At 36.4% G+C, this 21,670-nt stretch overlaps 1 protein-coding gene across 1 annotated transcript in view; it reads right to left on the bottom strand.

The window, feature by feature from the left end:
• ADAM7 (ADAM metallopeptidase domain 7) overlaps window positions 1-21,670 on the bottom strand; it is a 53,539-nt gene extending 31,869 nt beyond the window's left edge. The window contains 1 exon segment of the mRNA XM_024747735.1: window positions 21,579-21,670. Coding sequence (XP_024603503.1) covers window positions 21,579-21,670 — 92 coding nt within the window.

Here is a 21,670-nt window from a genome sequence, read left to right as displayed (position 1 = left end):
CTCTTAAATAATCCATTAATCAAAGAAGAAAACTTAAAAGAAATTAGACAATATTTTGAAAGGAATGATAATAAAAAGAAAAGACGTCAGGGTGTTTGAAATGCATCTAAATTAATGCTTGAAGGAAATATCATGGTTTTAAATATTTTAAATACTATGACAGAAAGATCAAATGTTTGCATAAAAAAGTAAATACTAAATAAGTGGAATAAATTAAATAATAAAGATAATAGATGGATTCAGTGAAATAAACAGACAATAACAATAATAAACAAATTCAAAGGGTGGTTATTTGAAAAGATCAACAAATTGATAAACCTCTTTAGATTTGTCAAGAAGAAAAAAGAGGGAGAACTCAGATTACCAATATTAGAAATTATAAAAAGGTTATCATTAAAGGTACCACAGATATTAAAAGAATAATCAGAGAATATTATGAAACACTTTATACCAAAAATTTGACAACATACATGAAATATACATTTTCCTTGTAAATTACAATTTAAAACTGACATAAAATGAAATAGAAAATCTGAATAACCCTCTCAATAAAATTGAATTTGTAATCATAAAACCTCCTCCCCACACATACACACAAAAAATCCCTCAAGGCACAGGTAGTTTCATTCGTGAATTCTATTCAACAATCTAAAAATAACATTCTTCAGAAAATATGGGAAGAGAGAACACTTCCCAATTCATTTTTGAGAACACTTCCCAATTCACCTCTTAATATTAAATATGTGACAAAGACATCACACACACAAAACTAAAAATACAGAATAATATCTATCGTTAACATGGTGTCAAAATCCTTAAGAAAATCTTCGTGAACTGTATACAGCAAAGAGGGTTTTATCACAGGGATGCAAGTATGGTTTAACGTTCAAATATCAATCAGTGTAAATTACCGTATGGACATTTCAATGGATACAGATGAAATGCTTTCAGTAAACTTCTCAGGAAGCTATCTTAATCTCATAAAGTACACAAATGACAAGTCTACTGGCAATATAATATTAATCATTCAATATTTATCACTTTTCCCTTAAGATCAGGGATACTGTAAGATTGCCAACTCTTCTATTTCTACTCAGATTGTACTGGAGTTCCTAGCCATTACGATAAAGCATAGAAATAAAAGGAATAATGACTAGAAAGAAAGATATACAACTGCCAATATTTGCTGATGAAAATCTCTAGGTAATCTATGAAACAATAGATAAATCTGTAGATTAAGACCTCACAATAGAAAAATGAAATAATAAAAAACAATTCGGCTTACAAGAGCACTGAAAGCATTAAATATGTAGAAATACATCTAAGCAAAGACGTCTGAGAGCTGTACACTGTAAACTACAAAACATTGTTGATAGAAATTAAAGAAGATCTAAATTAATATAGAGATGCAACACGACTCAATATTGTTGATATCAGTTCTTTCAAATTCATGTATAAATTCAGTAAAATCACAACCAAACTTCTAGCAGCCTCTTTAAAAAATAAAAATTAACAAGTGAGTTCTAAATTTTATAGAGAAATGCTAAGGTGATCTGCAAAATCCAGTGGTCAACTCTCAATCTTCACTAACTTGACCTTTTACAACCTTTGACCTGTTGATGACTTTCACCTTTTGAAGAGTTTAGCTCATTTGTGGATCTCCTCCATGCTAATTCACTGCTTCTTCTTAGTCTCATTTGTTGCATCATCCTTCCCTCCCCAGTATCTAAATACCTCAGATCCCCAGGGCTCGATTCTTGGAATGTTATATACAGTCACTAACAAGGTGGTTCTCAACCAAACTAATGGCTTTTTCTTACTCTGGTACCACAAATCTAGCAGTGCCTTGCATATACACACTGTATTCAATATAAATTTGTTGAATGAAATAAACCTAATTTGCAACATGATTATTATCTGGCTACATCCACGTGTGTTTCTAAAAATTTTGAGCGTAATTGAAACAACTTTAATCCAAATGAGCCTCTCTACCAGTAGAGTTTCTGATAATCTTTCAGGTCATTACAAGAGGTAGTTGAAGACTGATGGGCATACTCAGTATATCTGACCCATCACCAAACAAATACTCATCCACATATCAAATGGAACTTAGCAGCTTCATTCACAGTGACAGTTAAAGAGAGCATTTTAAATTGGGTGATAGGTTGGAACTATATTGAGCTTGCCTTTATTACAGTCTAAATTGTGGAAACTAGAATAAACAATGTTTAAAATACCAATTGTGAAATCCCAGTTATTTATGGTGTCATGTTAAAGGATAAGGCTTAAAGGCATTTGTCTGATGCCTTTAGTTATGGCTGAGCTAACTTTCTAGCATGTCTGTAAGATTAGAGATGTGACATTATCCATGGCTAATCCAGGTGAAGCAGCCAACAACTTTCAAAGAAGAAAAATTTTTGGAACTTACTCATGACCCATAATCAATAAGTGAAAAGCAGACATTAAGATAAAATTTCTTCATGGCTCTGTGTTCTTATTAGACACTAGTGCTTTTTTTGAGGGGAAAAGAAACTTTATTTTTTCTCATAAAGCTCTGTCAAGTGACTAGTGTGGCATAGTGCAGTATTATAATATAACTAGTTTATAATTTACTCTCAGTCTCAGGTCACAGCTTTCCGTGTTTAAATTAACATCATCACTAAAGTATATAAAGCTTTAGAAACAAACAGTGACCCCTGAAGCAGATTTCTGTCAAAGTGGCTCTGGGAAGTCTGCTTATCAGACAAAAGCAGATTTAAAAAATTAGACAAATAGGAGAATGTTCTGTCCGCTCATATCTTAGCTGCAAATTAGTGAAGCAACCTCTCATAGGAGGTTCTCCAATCGAATGCCATCTTGGTTTCAGGGAGGGGTTTGGAGGTTGTACATTCTTGTGTCCAATCCTTATCATTACTAAGATCACCCTTTAACAAGTAGTGAAGCAGGAGTATGTGTCTTGGGGGCTTCCCAGCTTTGTGAAGCGCATGTCCACTTTCTCCCTTTGACCTCCCTCACAATCCAGGTACCCCTTCAGGCTTGCCGTCCTGAGCGTCCTTCTCTCTTTCTTTCCCTCAGTCCACCTCCCCCTCTCGTAGCCAGCAACTTAAGTTGAGAGCAATCCCTCACCCCTTCTTTTTTTTCCTTTCTCCAATCGAATGCCATCTTGGTTTCAGGGAGGGGTTTGGAGGTTGTACATTCTTGTGTCCAATCCTTATCATTACTAAGATCACCCTTTAACAAGTAGTGAAGCAGGAGTATGTGTCTTGGGGGCTTCCCAGCTTTGTGAAGCGCATGTCCACTTTCTCCCTTTGACCTCCCTCACAATCCAGGTACCCCTTCAGGCTTGCCGTCCTGAGCGTCCTTCTCTCTTTCTTTCCCTCAGTCCACCTCCCCCTCTCGTAGCCAGCAACTTAAGTTGAGAGCAATCCCTCAGCCCTTCTTTTTTTTTCGGTACGCGGGCCTCTCCCTGTTGTGGCCTCTCCCGTTGCGGAGCACAGGCTCCGGACGCGCAGGCTCAGCGGCCATGGCTCACGGGCCCAGCTGCTCCGCGGCATGTGGGATCTTCCCGGACCGGGGCACGAACCCGTGTCCTCCGCATCGGCAGGCGGACTCTCAACCACTGCGCCACCAGGGAAGCCCCCCTTCTTAAGGACTTAACAGAGTGAATTCACAATAGTGGAGGCCCAGGAAGCATGACAGATGATAAAGAATATATTCTAAGTCAGAAACGGCGGCGCACTCTGCAGACTCAAAATGCTTATTCTTGTTTCTCTTTGCCAAGAGAAACATGAAGAAAAGGAGCAGTAAATTCAAGTGAATGAAGAGAATGAAGTGAATAAAAAAAAAAATCTTATTCAAATTACAATAGAAATGGCAAAAACTTCACACAGAAATACTGGAAGAAAGGTTAGCATTTTCTGTCTGACTTTAAAAGAAATATCATTATAAAGTACTCCAAAACCACATTAATTAAGGGGAACTTGCAATTCTTTTTGTAGAAGCTAGTTTCAGCCGATTAATTGTGTTTTAAGTGCATTGAAGAGAACACTAGATTCAAAATCAGGAACTCTATGTTCACCTGTGACTAATTCTGCTACCTCTGCCAAATCAGTTATTTTCTGGGCCCCAGTGCCTTATTTATAAATTGGGAATATCAGATTATTTGATCTTAAAAATTTTTTTTTAACGTCAGGATGCTGTGTTTCCATGCTTTTACTGAATTTTTTTCTCCTTTTCCAAGACCTCTTCACTGTAAGTAGAAATTTTGACTTGATAGAATAATGACAAGTTTGGACGGTTTTTTTTTTTATCATTACCCTACTTTCCACAAATTAGTATGCATAGTAAATGTCATGTTATAAATGCAACAAGAGCCATAAAAAAAATTGACTCAGTCTGCTACCCAAAAGGACAAGGTTATTCCTGGGGAGTGGCAGACCCAGACTAAAAAGAGTGCATAGAAATTTCACCTCTTAATTCTCATAGTCACATTACTTAACTAGTGACATTGAACAAATTACTTAATATTCCTAGAGTTTTGGTTTCCTCGTGGCAAATTAAAGATAATAGTGCTTCCTACACAAGATCACTGTGTAGATTACTAAGATAATTAATGAATAGTGCATAATACATATACGACTCTCAATTTTGTTGAAGGGTTGACATTATTTCTCACTTTGAATTTAACTGTGTCATAAGAGCTTTAGGGAATACACTAACTTCAGTAAGGTCAAAATGTTTAAACAACATAGATTTAAAGCCAAGTAGTGACAGGGTATGAAATGAAATGCAATTAGATTTTCTCCAGTTGCATAAGTGATAGCATTCATGGTCCTATCCATAAGGCCAATTCCTACAGAACTATGTCACACCTTCACTTCACTCCTCAACAAGCTGTAATTTTCATTTTTAAACAATTTATAGTAACTCTCTTGATCTCTCATGCCCTTCCAGCAACCTTGATATTTTCCTTTTATAGCAAAAACTTCTCAAGGAGTTATCTATAATCGCTGTTCTCAGTTCTTCATTCTCTCTTTAAGCCACTCCAGTCAGGTACAAGAGACAATCTCTTTTGTACCCACTACTCTACTGAAATTACTCATCTAGGTCACCAATGATCTCCATATTTTAAATTTGTGGTTAATTTTCAGTCCCAATTTCATTTCTTGGTCATATTCGATTTGTCATTTGACCCTCTCTCTCTCTTTTTTTTGTGATACACTATCCTTACTGGAAAGGAAGCCCTGCTTTTTCTCTCTCATTAGATGCTTTTTTTTTTTTTACTTTGATTCACTCATTTCTCCACATATCCCAGACCTTTGAACATTGGAGGGTCTCACTCTTTGAACTTATTCTCTTTTCTGTCTATACTTATTCCCTTGGAGATCTCAACAAATCACATGTCTTAAAAAACTATTGCGCTGCTGTTGATTGCCAAATTCATAGGTCCCAGAATTATTTCCTTGACTCCAGTTGTCCGTTTGGCATCTCCATTTCGATGTCTAGTGAGCATAACAAATTCAATATACACAGAAACAAAACTCCTGATTTTCATCCCCAAACTGCACCTCCGCACATCCCGCTCATCTCAGGAAATGACAATGCTGTCAATCAAAATAGCTACTCAACAAAGACCTTCATGTTGGCCTGGGCACCTCTCTTTCTCTCACATTCCATACACCATCTCTCAGGAAGCTCCAGAGGCTCTTCTTTCAGAATGTACTCTGCATCTAATCTTTTCTCATCTCCTCCACTGCTACCACTCTGAGCAAATCCACAGTCTGTTACTACAGTAACCTCCTGACCAGTGGTTTCACCATTTCTATCCTTGCCTCTCCCTCGTAGTCTCTTTTCCAAAAGTAGTTAGTGATCATCTTAAAATGAAAGCAATGCCATGTTAATTCCTTTGTTTGGTATCCTCCAGTGGCTTGCCATCTAATGGTGAGTGGCAGCTAAATTCCTTGTGGAGATTTATAAGTCCCTACATGATCTGGAGCCCTGTTACTCTTGGACCTCATCACTGGCTCTTCTCAGCTCTCTTCAGCTACTCTGTCCTTCTGCCTGTACCCAGGATGGACACGCTAGCCCATTGTCGCTTCAAGGCAACATCCCTATGGCTCCCTCCCTCACCTCTTTTAGCTCTTTCCTCAGTACCTTTTCACCAAGACGTTCTCTGTTCACTCTATTTTAGATTGCACCTCTCTCTGAACAAATATCTAAGCACTCCGTACCCCCCTTCCCACTTGGTGAATGAAGGCTTCTTAGTACCTGGTCAGTGAAGACTTTTATTCATGTATTTATTTTTCATCCTCTGCCTGTTCTAAAATGTAATGTAGAGATTTTTTTCTGTTTGGTACTATACCCCCAATGCTTAGCCTTGTCCCTTGCATTTAACAGACTCTCAATAAGCTTTTTGTGTAAATTAACCATTTATTTCAGGATATTGTCCATATAGCTTATATTTTCTTTTCAAGAAACTGAGTATTACCAATGAATGACTGAGATTCTGGCCTCTTCTGCCTTTCTGAAGAGGATTTCTTAGTAGCATGGATGGTCAAATGTAAGGAGACATAAGTTATCCTATCTAGCCACTGTTTGCACAATATTTTAAGATTATCAGCAAAACGGTGTAAGGACTTTACTTTTAGCCAAGTGACCGTTTGGTTGGTTGGCCCGTTCAGTTCTTGGTGCCCCTGCTCCTTTTATCAGCATGCCTGTGGGAGTTCTCCTACACAGTTGGCCCTCCTTTCATCTGCCTACAATTTCAGCTGAAACATCTTTATTCGAGGTTGATTAAACAGAACTCAGAGTATACTTGTCAGTCTTTTGTGACTTCATCATGTGCTTCATTCCATGCCACCCTTTGCCTCCAATTTGACAAATATAATAAATCACTGTCTGGGGTGAGGGGCCATCATCCCCTGTCTACCTTCCCTGAACCCAACACATCTAGTACCACATTCTTCATGATACTTCTATTACCCCTAGTACCCACCGTAGCGCGCGCTGCTCCTTCCTTCCCCTGACTCCTGATACCCTGCCTAGCTCTGCTCTACAGTCTGCATGTTGGTATGTGAGTACCTTTGAGTGAGTCTTTCTTCTCTGCTTGTTATGGTAGACTAGATATAGTGGAGTCTGCAGTATTGGGTAAGTTTGTTTGTTTATTTCTTAATAAAGTGATATATCTGAAGTTACCCTCTGCCTACCACTGCTCTCAAATATTCGCAGTCATAGAAATTATTAGTATAATTTTCACTTTATCTTCTGAAATATGTGCAAGCCCTTTGAAGACAGAGATCACGACGAGCATTCACATGTCACCTGTGGAGTCTAACAGTACCAGACCTTGCATGTTGTTGGTACTCAATAAATAGTAATGTAAGAACTTGATTATAATTTATCATAACATTATTGCTACACTCATTTTATAGAACAGATGATAACTATTATTGATTCACTGGGACTGAACAAAAATTTCACAATAATTCTCATTTTCCTGAAAATGGGAGCTTCTTTGGGTCTCTGTGTAGCTAACCTAAGCCTGCTTAAAAGCCCCCTAATCACTGTGACTAAGGGCTGTTCATGGACCATCAGGTAGTAGGAGTCAGGGTCATAGTAATATTTCGAATAACTTGGATATCGATCGTGCCTTTCTTCTGAAAATGGGGAAGAATGTGATACCATCTCTACAGTCTGCCCATTCAAACTCTGTAGACTGCTTTCACCCACAGTAATACCTTCCAGCACAGCTTGATCTCGATGTGCCTGTACCAGCAGCACTTCATTAATCGTGGAGCGGAGGCTGGGAATGGCCCTCAAACCTGTGCCAGAAGCTCCCCATGGGGCCAAAGTTGTCGCCTCACAAAGAGAACATTAAGGGAGGGAGGGGTATTGGCACCTGGATATTCCTTAACTCAGAATGCACAGTCTTGATTCAGCCTTGAAATTAAAAGCTTGGTGAAATAAAACTTACACCCTGAGCATTCACTCTGTCAGTCACTTGCTCATTCAGTGTTAACAGTATGTGGTAGTTAAATAATAATTTAGCCAGTTTACAGATGAAAAAACTGAGTCTCAAAAAGGAAATTCACCCATTCAAGGGTAATCAGCAAATGGTGGAACTTTGTGTATGCCCAAGTCCCTTAGACAATGTGTGAGGTTCCCATTATCCTGCTCTCTCACTTCTGAGCATAACAGAGAAGTCCTAGAGTAGTGATAATCTCAAAAAAAAAAAAAAAAAACTTTTAGTCTTTCAAAGTAACCAGCCCCTGCATAAGGTTTGAAATTCCCTTCCAGTTTCGAACTCTAGCCACGTGCCATGCAAATATGGAGTATTTTGAGCCTTTGCTTTCCACGGTGCTTTGTTGGTGATGGTCCTGCTGCCTGCTAGTGGCCATGGTTAGAAGCAGAAATAGAAAGAGAAAGTTGAGATTGAGAGTTTTAATTTTTTTCATTGGTTTCTTCTTTTAAGAATCATACTTATTTTCCCCTAATTCTTAAGGAGACTTCACCCAAGAAAATTATTTACTCTCATTCTCTTCCTATGAAGTGAGGAAGTATGCTTTTGTTTTGTTTTTGTGTTATGTTTTCCTCTTTTGTTTGTTGTTACGGCTTGAGCCCCTCTAATCTTTGCTTCTGCCATTCCTTTGTTGAACTTTCTCAGTTGCTTCAACTGAGTAATACATTCTTGTAGAAACTGTAATAGTCTTTTAAGCAGGACAAAAAAAAAATTAGTTGGATATTAATGGAATGATGAGATTTGCTCAAAGGTATGAACTCTCTAGGAGAGTATTGCTATGAAGTTAAATGAAATTGTTTAAAAACAATGTAGATGAAGTCAACTCATACCTAAAATTCTGACAGATCCTTTGATTTGGGTGATCAATGGAGATGTTAACAATGGAACATGTTAAATGGGATTGGAGAGGTAGATTGTGCCATGAAAGAAGGCTTCCCAGGTAGGTTGAAGATGGAATATGAAGAAGTCAGTTTGCCAGAGTAACAGGATGATACTTTATCCTGAAGACAATAGCTGTTAGAATTTTAAACACAGAAAAAATATTGTCAGACCTGTTTCTCATATGATAAGGACATCTGGCATGATGGATTGGAGTGGAGAAAGGAGAAAATGGTGTTGATTGTACCAGATCTTCTGAACAGGAAGGAAAATTTTATCATAATTTAGTTTTCACTAACATTGGTAAATTTCAGTCCTATCCCTCAGATGGAGGGATTTTATTCCTGGGAGTTTTCCTTGCTAGAGACAGGATATTCCAGCTGTATTTAGTGTGGAATATTAAATGTAATGATTTGTAACCCACTATTTGGAAGGTTGCTCTGTGATATTCCACAAAATTAAGAAATAAAATTGCATCCATTGTATTTTATGAGCCAGGGGTTGTGATATGATGGTCTGTGGGCCACCAGTTTTATAAATAAAATTTTATTGGAACTTAGCCACACCCATTTGTTTATGTATTGTCTACGGCTACTGCAGAGAAGTAGTTGTTACATCAGAGACCACATGACCCACAAAGCCTAAAATACTCGCTATCTAGTCCCTTACAGAAAATATATACCAACTCGTGTCTTAGGCAACGTTGTTTTCTTCAGTGTATTTTTCCTTTGTTTGTTTTTAAAGTTTTGAACCATTGAGGAGATAAATATTCAATAGTATTGAGGTTGCTGCATTACATTTTACTGATCAGAGCTCTTAAGAGGAACTGAAATGGAAATCTGGAGAAAAGAGTTGAATAGAAGTCCTCTCAAATAGCCTAAGTTACAGAGTACTGCACATATACACACAGACATGTACACACACACATAGTAAAAAACAGAAAAGCAAGAAGAAACAAAAATGGAACAATTTGTTTTGCTCACTGTGTTACATAACGCTTTATCTTTTTTGTTGAAAGAAAGCCAAATTTGTCTTTTAGAGTATTTAATCTCATAATGAAGTTTCTAGGCATTCTTTTCCTGGACACTGAGGCACCACTCTTTGTTGAAAGTGTGTAAATGATCTTGTCAGTATAAGTGATGCAAACGAATGCAGTCCTCAAAAGATGCACAAGAAGTTTTCCAACTGTGTCCTGAGTTACCCTCCTGTTGGTGAAGAAGGTAGAGCTATGGAAAGTCAGAGATATTTAGATGGTCCATCAGAGATTGAACAAAGAGAAAAATGATTTCTATTTTAGAAATTTACTAAAATTATTTTCCATGGGTTTAGTGCTTACTGTGTCTCACACACACAGCTAGCAATTTATATATCTCTGTTAAACTGCCAGAAGTTTGCAGCATGTAACCATACTTCATCCAGTGCCTCTACATCCTGTGTCCTCATCTATTAATGGGGGGTAATTTCATAGGTGAGTAAACCTATCTCACTTTCCAATTTCATACACGTGGTAAGTGGCAGAGTAAGGATTCCAACCAAGTCTATATTCTACAAAGCCAGTGCTTTTCAGGATATCACACTGACTCTAATAAAGGTCAATACCTTTTTTAAAAATCCCAAGCATCTACCTCCTGTCAACATTTATGATTTACAAAACAGAAACAGACTCACAGGCTTCAAAAACAAACCTATGGTTACCAAAGGGGAAAGGGGGGGAGGGATAATTAGGAGTTTGGGAGTAACATATACACACTACTTTTATAAAATAGATAATCAACAAGGACCTGCTGTATAGCACAGGGAACTGTACTCAATATTCTGTAATAATCTATATGGGAAAAAAATCTGAAAAAGAATGGATTTATGTATAGCTGAATCACTTTGCTGTACACGTGAAACTAACACAGTATGGCAAATCAACTATACTCCAATAGAAAATAAATTAAAATTTTAAAAAGATATACTAATTTTAAAAGATTATGATTTAAAGCAGTTAGAAAGCCCATCTGGGTAATAAGACCATAGAAAGGTAACTGGAAATATATAATTCTGAAGAAACACAAACTTCATCAGTACTACAAATCAATATGTATCCTAGACATACTTTTTCTAAAATTAGCTCTGATTCCATTAGGGTTGTTAAATATTGAAGGATTCTTCTAGCTCTAAAGTGCTCTGCTCCTAATAAGGAAATCTGACTTCAATAACATGCCCTGGGCATAAAGCCCTTTATCTGAAAAAGTAAAATCAAAAGAACATTTAAGTCAACCTAATGAGTTTTTCTCTCTATTTTACAACAAAATATTTTGGTTCTCTAATTTCTGTGAAGCTTATTTTAATTTCCCAAGTGGAAGTAAAACAAAAACAAAACAAAGTCACTTTTTTTGAGTGAAAATAATGGATTTTTTTCCTGCTTGTTTGTTTTCTGTGTGTGTATATGCACAGGACTTATGTATATGTATTTTACTCTAAAGAGAGAGTCTCTTAACTAGGAAATTAGTTGATTTCTGAGATTTATTAAAAGAGAAATTTCAAGGACTTAACCTAGAGCTACTTTCTCCTACTTTTGCTGTTCATATAAATTTTATGATCTTGCCATTGTATGACTGAGGAATATAGAGAAAATATTTTTGTGTTTCTGCAGATCAAGGATCTTCTGAATAAATTTTGTAGAAATTTTGTACTCTGACCTAAGAATAAGCCATGAGAAGACACTACACCAGTATAGAGAGCGAGAGAACTCCAGTGACATTTATCTAATTCCATAGGTACAAGTATGAGTTAATATTTCAATGGAAAATGAGACCTGGGACCTTGGAGATATATCTATAGGTCATAGAAGCCTGAAAGTCTGGGGCATCTCTGGCCTTTGGAGTGATATATTTATATTCCAAAAGATTAGAGTAAGAACTTAGAAACTTTTCCATCCTGTCTCTAAGGAACAAAGGTTTTTCTGTTTTCTTTTTGGACTGGAGAGAAAGACAGCCATGAGACAGCTGAGGAAATCCATTTTTCTCCATTTCTTGCTTAGGGAGTATCTGACCACTCAAATAAGTTTTCCCATCTGGCTTTCATTGTATTGTCTTGGGGTAAGAGTGGAGCAAAGGAAACAATACAGCTATTATTATGGAAATACTAATAACTAATCTCTCTCTGATCCAGAACACCTCTTATTCACATTGAGGACAAAATTAATAAAGATGAATATTTAAAAACCCAGAGGTTTACTTTTTGTTGCTTGCTTCAAATTGATGTTTTCATCTTCATGTATTATGTATCATTATTAGTTACCTTAACAATTTTTTTAACTACCTAGTGTAGAAATAAGTAGGTTGGTATGGATAGGATGATAGATTAGAAGAGAGAGAGAGACCAGGCAATAAGCTTTGATATTCATATTTACTAGTTGTTTTGTTTTTTTTTTTACTGTGGATTACCAATTAAGGGAGATATATGATTTTTAAAAAGCTAATTTAAATCTGAGGATAATGAATAAATATTTGACTGTACTAATTGGAGATCCCATTACTTTTCTTAATGAAATGCATGCAAATGTTCCAGTTCTCCATATAGTTAAAATCAAATGCTTTTCAGGAAGAGAGACTCAGGACATACACTATCAAAGTAACTTCTTAGTAAAATAAATATTCTCACATACATTATAATGGCTTATGTCAAGGACATTGGGACTTCACAAACATGTGTATGACATATATATAGCTCAATACATCTGAAAAAGGTACCTCATAGATTATCTCATGTGATCCTGGTAATACCTTGTAAGTTAGTAAAATAGAAATTATCCTTATGTCTTAAGCTATGAATAGTGAAGTTTAGAAAGAATAAGTGGCCAGGCCAAGGCATGCAGACCAGGCGTGTAGAATTCCCATAAAACAAACAAAAAATATTTACAAGCATACCTCATTTTTTTGTGCTTCATAGATACTGTGTTTTTTTAGAAATTGAAAGCTTGTGGCAATCCTGCATAAAGCAAGTCTGTCAGTGCCATTTTTTCAACAGCATTTGCCCACTTCGTGTCTCTTTGTCACATTTTGGTAATTCTCTCAATATTTCAAACTTTTTCATTTTCATTCTGTTTGTCTTGGTGGTCTGTGGTCAGTGATCTTTGATGTTACTGCTGTGACTCACTGAAGTCTGAGATGATGGTTAGCATTTTTCAGCAATATTTTTAATAAGGGCATGTACTTTTTTGGATATAATGCTATTGCACATCTAATAAACTACAGTATAGTGTAAACATAACTTTTATATGCATTGGGAAACCAAAAACTTCATGTGATTTGCTTTATTTTGATATTCACTTTATTGTAGTGGTCTGGAACTGAACCTGCAGTGTACCTGTATTGAATGGAAAAACACTGTGAATAAAAAGACATATAGTTCTGGTTTGAATAAGAACTTCAAGAACTGGAAATGATTGCATTTCAATCATGAGATCGATGTACAGTGCTCTAAAATAAGTTTCTTCCTGCCCTTTTACCTAGTGATAAGAAATGGAGTACACGGAATAGTTTCTGTGAGTGGGAGGTACACTTATGTTTATAAATTCATGATGCGTTTTATCTTTGAATTTAGCGTTTATTTAAAGGGATTGGATTTTTCTTATATTTTACAATAAGAACAACGTTTTGTTAGGATAACTGCATCCAAATACAATATGTTATGGTTAAAATGTTATTCTTCACTGCTTTGAAACTATAGGTGTTAAGGTGACAAATGAAACTTAGGTGTTCCTTTCCCCAAAATCCACAGATAACTGATGAATGGAATAAGAAAAAATGGGTCCACATATTTCCAATTTCCTCATTAGGGGGTATCGAAATTCGGGTTTATACTATAGACAACCAGAAAACAGAACAAATTATATGTAATGATATTTTTAGAAATTAGACACCAGGCTTCCCTGAAATAAGGGAAACAAACAAGGAAGCCCCACAGTAACCTTGATTTCAACCTGAAATGCAGCACAAGAAGAGGAAACACAAACATAGCCTATGGTTCTGCTGAATTGAGGAGAGAGTTCAATTGGGTGGGAGAATCCTTAGGAGGATAGGATTTGTAGATCAGTGTAGCAGAGAAAGTGCTCCAGAAATCTGCACATTGGGTCCATTGAGTTTATGGATGAACAAAAATTTGTGCGTGTGTGTAACAGAAAACTTCATGAATCAGGAAAATAGCGACTTCCGGAGAAAGAATAATTACAGAGGAGTAATAAACCAAACAATTACAAAAGCTAAGCTAGTAATTCTACAAGCTAAATTCAGAACCAGAATGGAGAGACTTTGTTCATCACTCAGAACATTCAGTAGAGTAAGGGGGGATCACATCTTAGTAGTAAGGCTAAGCTAAGTGCTAGATTCATGCTCTAAAAGACTACTCTAGATCCATGCTAAAAGTTCTAGAGTCCATGCTGAAAAGACTATCAGAGGGAAGTCCAGTATACTTTATTTATTTATCTTATTGGAGTAAAATTGCTTTACAATGTTGTGTTAGTTTCTGCTGCACAATGAAGTGAATCAGCCACATGTACACCCACATCTCCTCCCCCTTGGACCTCCCTCCCACACCCCCATCCCACCCACCTAGGTCATCACAGAGCACCGAGCTGAGCTCCCTGAGCTGTACAGCAGGTTCCCTCCCACTAGCTCTCTATTTTACACATGGTAGTGTATTTATGTCAAACCTAATCTCCAAATTCGTCCCACCCTCCCCTTCCCCCCCTTGTCCACATGTCCATTCTTTACGTCTACATCTCTATTCCTGCCCTGCAAATATGTTCATCTGTACCACTTTTCTAGATTCCACATATATGCGTTAATATACGATATTTGTTTTTCTCTTTTTGGCTTACTTCACTCTGTATAACAGACTCTAGGTCTATCCATGTCTCTGGAAATGGCACTCTTTCATTCCTTTTTATGGTTGAGTAATATTCCATTGTGTATATGTACTACATCTTCTTTATCCATTCATCTGTTGTTGGACATATAGGTTGTTTCCATGTCCTGGCTATTGTAAATAGTGCTGCAGTGAACATTGGGGTACATGTGTCCTTTTGAATTATGGCTTTCTCAGGGTATATGCCCAGTAGTGGGATTGCTGGGTCATATGGTAGTTCTATTTTTAGTTTTTTAAGGAACCTCCATACTGTTCTCCATAGTGTCTGTATCAATTTACATTCCCACCAACAGTGCAAAAGTGTTCCCTTTTCTCCACACCCTCTCCAGCATTTATTGTTTGTAGATTTTTTGATGATGGCCATTCTGACTGGTGTGAGGTGATACCTCATTGTAGTTTTGATTTGCATTTCTCTAATAATGAGTGATGTTGAGCATCTTTTCATGTGCCTCTTGGCCATCTGTATGTCTTCTTTGGTGAAATGTCTATTTAGGTCTTCCACCATTTTTTAATTGGGTTGTTTGCTTTTTTGATATTGAACTCCATGAGCTGTTTGTATATTTGGAGATTAATCCTTTGTCCATTACTTCATTTGCAAATATTTTCTCCCATTCTGAGGGTTGTCTTTGCATCTTGTTTATGGTTTCCTTTGCTGTGCAAAAGCTTTTACGTTTCATTAGGTCCCATTTTTGTTTTTATTTTCATTACTCTAGGAGGTGGGTCAAAAAAGATCTTGCTGTGGTTTATTTAAAGGAGTGTCTTTCCTGTGTTTCCCTCTAAGAGTTTTATTATAGTGTTCAGTCTTATATTTAGGTCTTTAATCCATTTTGAGTTTATTTTTGTGTATGGTGTTAGGTAGTTTCATTCTTTTACATGTAGCTGCCCAGTTTTCCCAACACCACTTATTGAAGAGGCTGTCTTTTCTCCATTGTATGTTCTTGCTTCCTTTGTCATAAATTAGGTGACCATATGTGTGTGAGTTTATCTCTGGGCTTTCTATCCTGTACCATTGATCTATATTTCTGTTTTTGTGCCAGTACCATACTGTCTTGATTACTGTAGCTTTGTAATACACTTTGAAGTCAGGGAGCCTGATTCCTCCAGCTCCTTTTTTCTATCTCAAGATTGCTTTGTCTATTCGGGGTCTTTTGTGTTTCCATACAAATTGTAAAATTTTTTGTTCTAATTCTGTGAAGAATGCCATTGGTAATTTGATAAGGATTGCATTGACTCTTTAGATTGCTCTGGGTAGTATAGTCATTTTCACAATATTGATTCTTCCAATCCAAGAACATGGTATATTTCTCTTTTGTTTATGTTATCTTTGATTTCTTTCATCAGTGTTTTTAGTTTTCTGAGTACAAGTCTTTTGCCTCCTTAGGTAGGTTTATTCCTAGGTATTATGTCACTGTTGAACATAGATGCAAAAACCCTGAACAAAATACTAGCAAACAGAATCCAACAACACATTAAAAGGAGTATACACCATGATCAAGTGGGATTTATTCCAGGAATGCAAGTATTCTTCAATATATGCAGATCAATTAAGGTGATACACCACATTAACCAATTAAGGAATAAAAACCAAATGATCATCTGAATAAATGCAGAAAAAGCTTTTGACAAAATTCAACACCATTTATGATAAAAACTCTCCAGAAAATGCATATAGAGGGAACCTACCTCAACATAATAAAGGCCATATATGACAAACCCACAGCAAACATCATTCTCAGTGCTGAAAAACTGAAAGCATTTCCACTAAGATCAGGAACAAGACAAGGAAGTCCACTCTTGTCACTCTTATTCAAGAGTTTTGGAAGTCCTAACCTCAGCAATCAGAGAAGAAAAAGGAATAAAAGGAATTGGAAAAGAAGAAGTAAAACTGTCACTGTTTGCTTATGATATGATACTATTCATCGAGAATCCTAAAGATGTCACTAGAAAACTACTAGAACTAATCAATGAATTTAGTAAGGTTGCAGGATACAAAATTAATGTGCAGAAATCTCTGGCACTCCTATACACTAATAATGAACAATCAGAAAGAGAAATTAAGGAAAAAAATCCCAGTACACTTTAAAGGAACACAACAAAGCCCAGAATTCAACAGTATAAATCTACAATGCCTGGCATCCAATAAAAATTACTAAACATGATAGAGAAAAATATTACCCAGTACCAGGAGAAGATAAACCAATAAAAAAAGAACTAGAAATCACAGAAATAATGAAATTAGCCCACTAGAACATTGATATGAAATATGTTCAAAGATTTAAAAGAAAACGAAGTTAATGAAGTGATGAATGATACAAAGAATACAAAAAAGGAATTATTAGAAATTTAAAAATTTGTCTCAAAATTTAAATTTCTGCTTATGATTTACAGTAGATTAGGCATGCAAAAGGAAAGATCAGTGAACCTGAAGATATAACAATAGAAAATGTCTATAATGGAGCGTAGAGTGTAAAAATTCTGAAAAAAATAAAATTTTAACAACTTATGGGAAAAAGTCAAGATTTCTAATATGTATATAATTTTAGTCCCATAAAGAGCGGGAAAGTAAAATTAAACAACACAATCTTAAACAACCAGTGATCAAATAAGAAATCACAAACAAAATTTAAAAATACCTTGAAGCAAGTGGAAATGATAAAAAAAAAAAAAATTCAAGAAGCCAAAGGAAAAAAACCTTTACCTACAGAGGAGCAAAGATAAGGTTACATCTAACTTCTCCTCAGAAACTATACAAGAAAGAACAGAGTAGAGTAAAATATTCAAAGTATTGAGAGAAAACACCAACTATCCTAGAATTCCATACCCAGAATAATTACTTTTTAAAAGTGAAGAAGGAATAAAGACTTTCTCAGACGAAAAAAACTGAAGGACTTTTTTGCTGGTACACCTGCCTTCCAAAATGTGTTAAAAGAAATTCTTCAGAAAGAAGGAAAATGATCAAGTCAGAAACTCAGATATACATAAGGAAAGAGCATTGAAGGAGGAGTAATTGAAGGTAAATAAAAAGTTTTATTGTTCTTATTCTTAATTGATCTAGTGGATAACAACTTGCTCAAAATGATATTATCAACAATGTATTCAATTATGCTTATGTATATATCATATATATGGTTGTGTGATATATATATATATATATATATATAGTGTGTGTGTGTGTGTGTGTGTGTGTGTGTGTGTGAATTGAATGGTAGTAATCAGGATGGGACTGGTGAGAAATTAGAATTATTTTGTTGTTATAAAATATACTACCTGGGGCTTCCCTGGTGGCGCAGTGGTTGAGAGTCCGCCTGCCGATGCAGGGGACACGGGTTCGTGCCCCGGTCCAGGAAGATCCCACATGCCGCGGAGCGGCTGGGCCCGTGAGCCATGGCCGCTGAGCCTGCGCGTCCAGAGACTGTGCTCCGCAATGGGAGAGGCCACAACAGTGAGAAGCCTGTGTACCACAAAAAGAAAAAAAAAAAAAAAAAAATTACCCAAGCATACGTCATTTACAAGAAATCCACTTGTCATCTACAAGATATATATAGCTTAAAAGTAAATGGATGGAGAAAAAAATACCATGTTAACACTAATCAAAAGAAAGCAGGAGTAGCCATTATTAATTTCAGACAGAACAGACTTCAAAGCAATGAACGTTATCACAGTTAAAGAGTATTACATTGTGATAAAGGGGTCAATTCTGCAAGAAGGTATACCAGTTCCTACTGTGTAGGCACCTAACAACAGTGTGTTGCAAAGGCTGATAGAACTGCAAGAAGAAATAGATAAATCCACTTGATAGTTGATAGTTGGAGACACAACACTCCTCTCTCAGAAATGGACAGATCCAGCAGGCAGAGAACCAGTTAAGACATAGCTGAAATAAACAGCACTATCAATCAACAACAGAGTTGGCATCTGTAGACTACTTCATCCAACATCAGCAGAATATACATTCTTCTCAAGCTCATGCCTAACATCCAGGAAGATAGACCGCATTCTGGGCCATAAAACACACCTTAACAAATTTAACAGAATAGATATCATACATCTGCTCATGGACCACAAACTAGAAATTAATAACAGAAGGAAAACCAGAAAATCCCCAAATACGTGGAGATTAAACATTTAGGTATGAAGGTAAGACTGGACCTCAAACTTTACTTCTGTTTTGCAAAAGACAATGTAAAGAGAATGAGAAGACAAGACACAGACTGGGAAAAAATATTTGCAAAAGACACATCAGATAAAGGACTGCTATCCAAAATATACAAAGAACTCAAAATTCAATAGTAAGAAAACGAATGACCACATTAAAAAATTGGCCAAGGTCCTTAACAGGCACCTCAGCAAATACTATCTACAGACGGGAGAAAAGCATATGAAAACATGCTCCATACCATATATCAGGGAAACACAGGTTAAAACAACAATGAGATAACACTGCACAACTATTAGAATGGCCAGAATCCAGAACACTGAGAATACCAAGTGCTGATGAGGGTGTGGAGTGCCAGGAACCGTTACTCATTGTTGGTGGGAATGCAAAATTGTACAAGCACTTTAGAAGATGATTTGGTGGTTTCTTGCTAAACTAAATATACTCTTTCCATGTAATACAGCATTTGCCCTCTGTACTACTTTCCCAAAGTTGATGAAAACTTAGGTTCACACAAAAACCTATATGCATGAGTGTTTATAGCTCTTTTATTCATAATTGCCAAAACTTGGAAACAACCAAGTTATTCTTTAGTAGGTAAATGGATAAATACACTGTGGTACATCCAGACAATGGAATATTATTCAGTGCCAAAAAGAAATGCGATCTCAAGCATGACAAGACATGAAAATACCTTAAATGAATATTAATAAGTGAAGAAGCCAACCAAGGGGTGCTTACTATATGATTCTAACTCTATATACAATATTTGGAACAAGGCAAAATTATGGAGACAATTAAAAGGATGAGTAGTTATCAAGGGTTGGGGCAAGGAGGAAAAAGATCTGCAGAGCACAGAGGATTTTTAAGGCAATGAAAATGCTCTGTTAGATACTATAATGATGCATACATGTCGTTATTCATTTGTCCGAACCCTTAGAATATACAGCACCAAGACTGAACCCTAATGTAAACTGTAGATTTTGGTTGATAATGACATGTCAGTGTAGGTTCCTCAGCTGTAACAGATATGCCACTCTGGTTTAGGACTTTGGGGAGGCTATGTGCATATGCATGTCGGGGCAGGGGCTATATGGGAAATCTCCCTTTCTCTCAATTTTGCTGAGAACTTAAAACTGCTCTAAAAAATACATACTTAAAAAACAAAAAGAAATAAAACCCTTTTTTAATTAAGTGTAGTTGATTTAGCATGTTGTGTTGGTTTCTGGTATACAGCAGAGTGATTCAGTTATACATATATATCTATTCTTTTTCATATTCTTTTCCATTATGGTTTATTACAGGATATTGAATAAAGTTCCCTGTGCTCTACAGTAGGGCCTTGTTGTTTATCTATCCTATATATAATTTGCATCTGCTAACCCCAAACTCCCAGTCCAGCCCTCCCCTGCCTCTCTGTCCCCTTTGGCAACCACAAGTCTAAAAACAACAATCCTTTTTTTTTTTTTTTTGGAATTTTTCAATTTTATTTTATTTATTTTTTTATACAGCAGGTTCTTATTAGTTATCCATTTTACACATATTAGTGTATATATGTCAATCCCAATCTCCCAATTCATCACACCACCACCTCCACCGCCACTTTCCCCCCTTGGTGTCCATATGTTTGTTCTCTACATCTGTGTCTCTATTTTTGCCCTGCAAACCAATTCATCTGTACCATTTTTCTAGGTTCCACATATATGCTAAAACAACAGTCTTTTAATCTTGGAAAGAAATCTTTAAGAAAATGAAAAGGCAAGAGATAGATAGCCTAGGAGGAAATATTTGTAATAGGTATATCTGACAAAGAACTTGTGTCCAGATACATAAGCAATTGCTATCAGTCAATAATAGGATACACAACACAATAAAAATGTACAAGTGATCTGAACGCACACGTTGCACAAGAAAATAGATATAGCCAATAAGCGTACAAAAGTGTGTTCAATAACATTTGTCAATAAGGACACGCAAATGAAAATCACATGGAGATAATGCTGCATACGTAGCAGAATGGCTAAAATTTAAAAAGATGAATGATACTAACTGTTGGTGAAGATGTGGAGTAACTTGAATTCTCACATATAAACTGATGGGGATACAAAGTCATAATATTCTAGAAAACATTGTGTTACTTTCTCATGTGAAATATATACTGCCATATGGCCTAGTAATTTTATCCTTGGTATTTTCCTGAGAAATAAAAATATATGACCATAGAAAGACTTGTACACAAATATTTATTGCAGTTATAGTCCTGATAGCCACAAACTAGAAACCACCTAAATATCTATGAAAAGTTAACTCGATTACACTAAGTATGGCACAGCCATACGATGGTACTCTGCTAATTGATTTTAAGAAATGGACTGCCAGGGCACACAATTAAATAGATGCGGTAGTTTTAAAACATGTTCACAGATTCTCTGAACGTGGACCTCTCCTCTTGAATCTAGACTGACCACAGGGGTGCATTTGCAAGCAATACAGTACAGCACACGTGACGCTATACAACCTCTGGGACTGTGTCAGAAAAGGCCATGCAGCTTCTGCCTGGCTCTGGAGGCCTTTGGATCCAGGACCTGCCGTATGCTAACGCTCACTCACCGTGCTGTGGGGAAGCAGCAGATAAGTGTCCCCGTCTGTAGAGCACAGAGGTCTCTGCCCATAGCATCAACCGCTAGATGCATGGGTGACAT

This window comes from Neophocaena asiaeorientalis, unplaced genomic scaffold, assembly GCF_003031525.2.
Source record: "Neophocaena asiaeorientalis asiaeorientalis breed wild unplaced genomic scaffold, Neophocaena_asiaeorientalis_V1.1 scaffold429, whole genome shotgun sequence".
In the NCBI taxonomy this organism is placed as follows: Eukaryota; Metazoa; Chordata; class Mammalia; order Artiodactyla; family Phocoenidae; genus Neophocaena; species Neophocaena asiaeorientalis.
The sequence above is the reverse complement of the archived record's forward strand: the minus strand, read 5'-3'. Positions and strand labels throughout refer to the sequence as shown.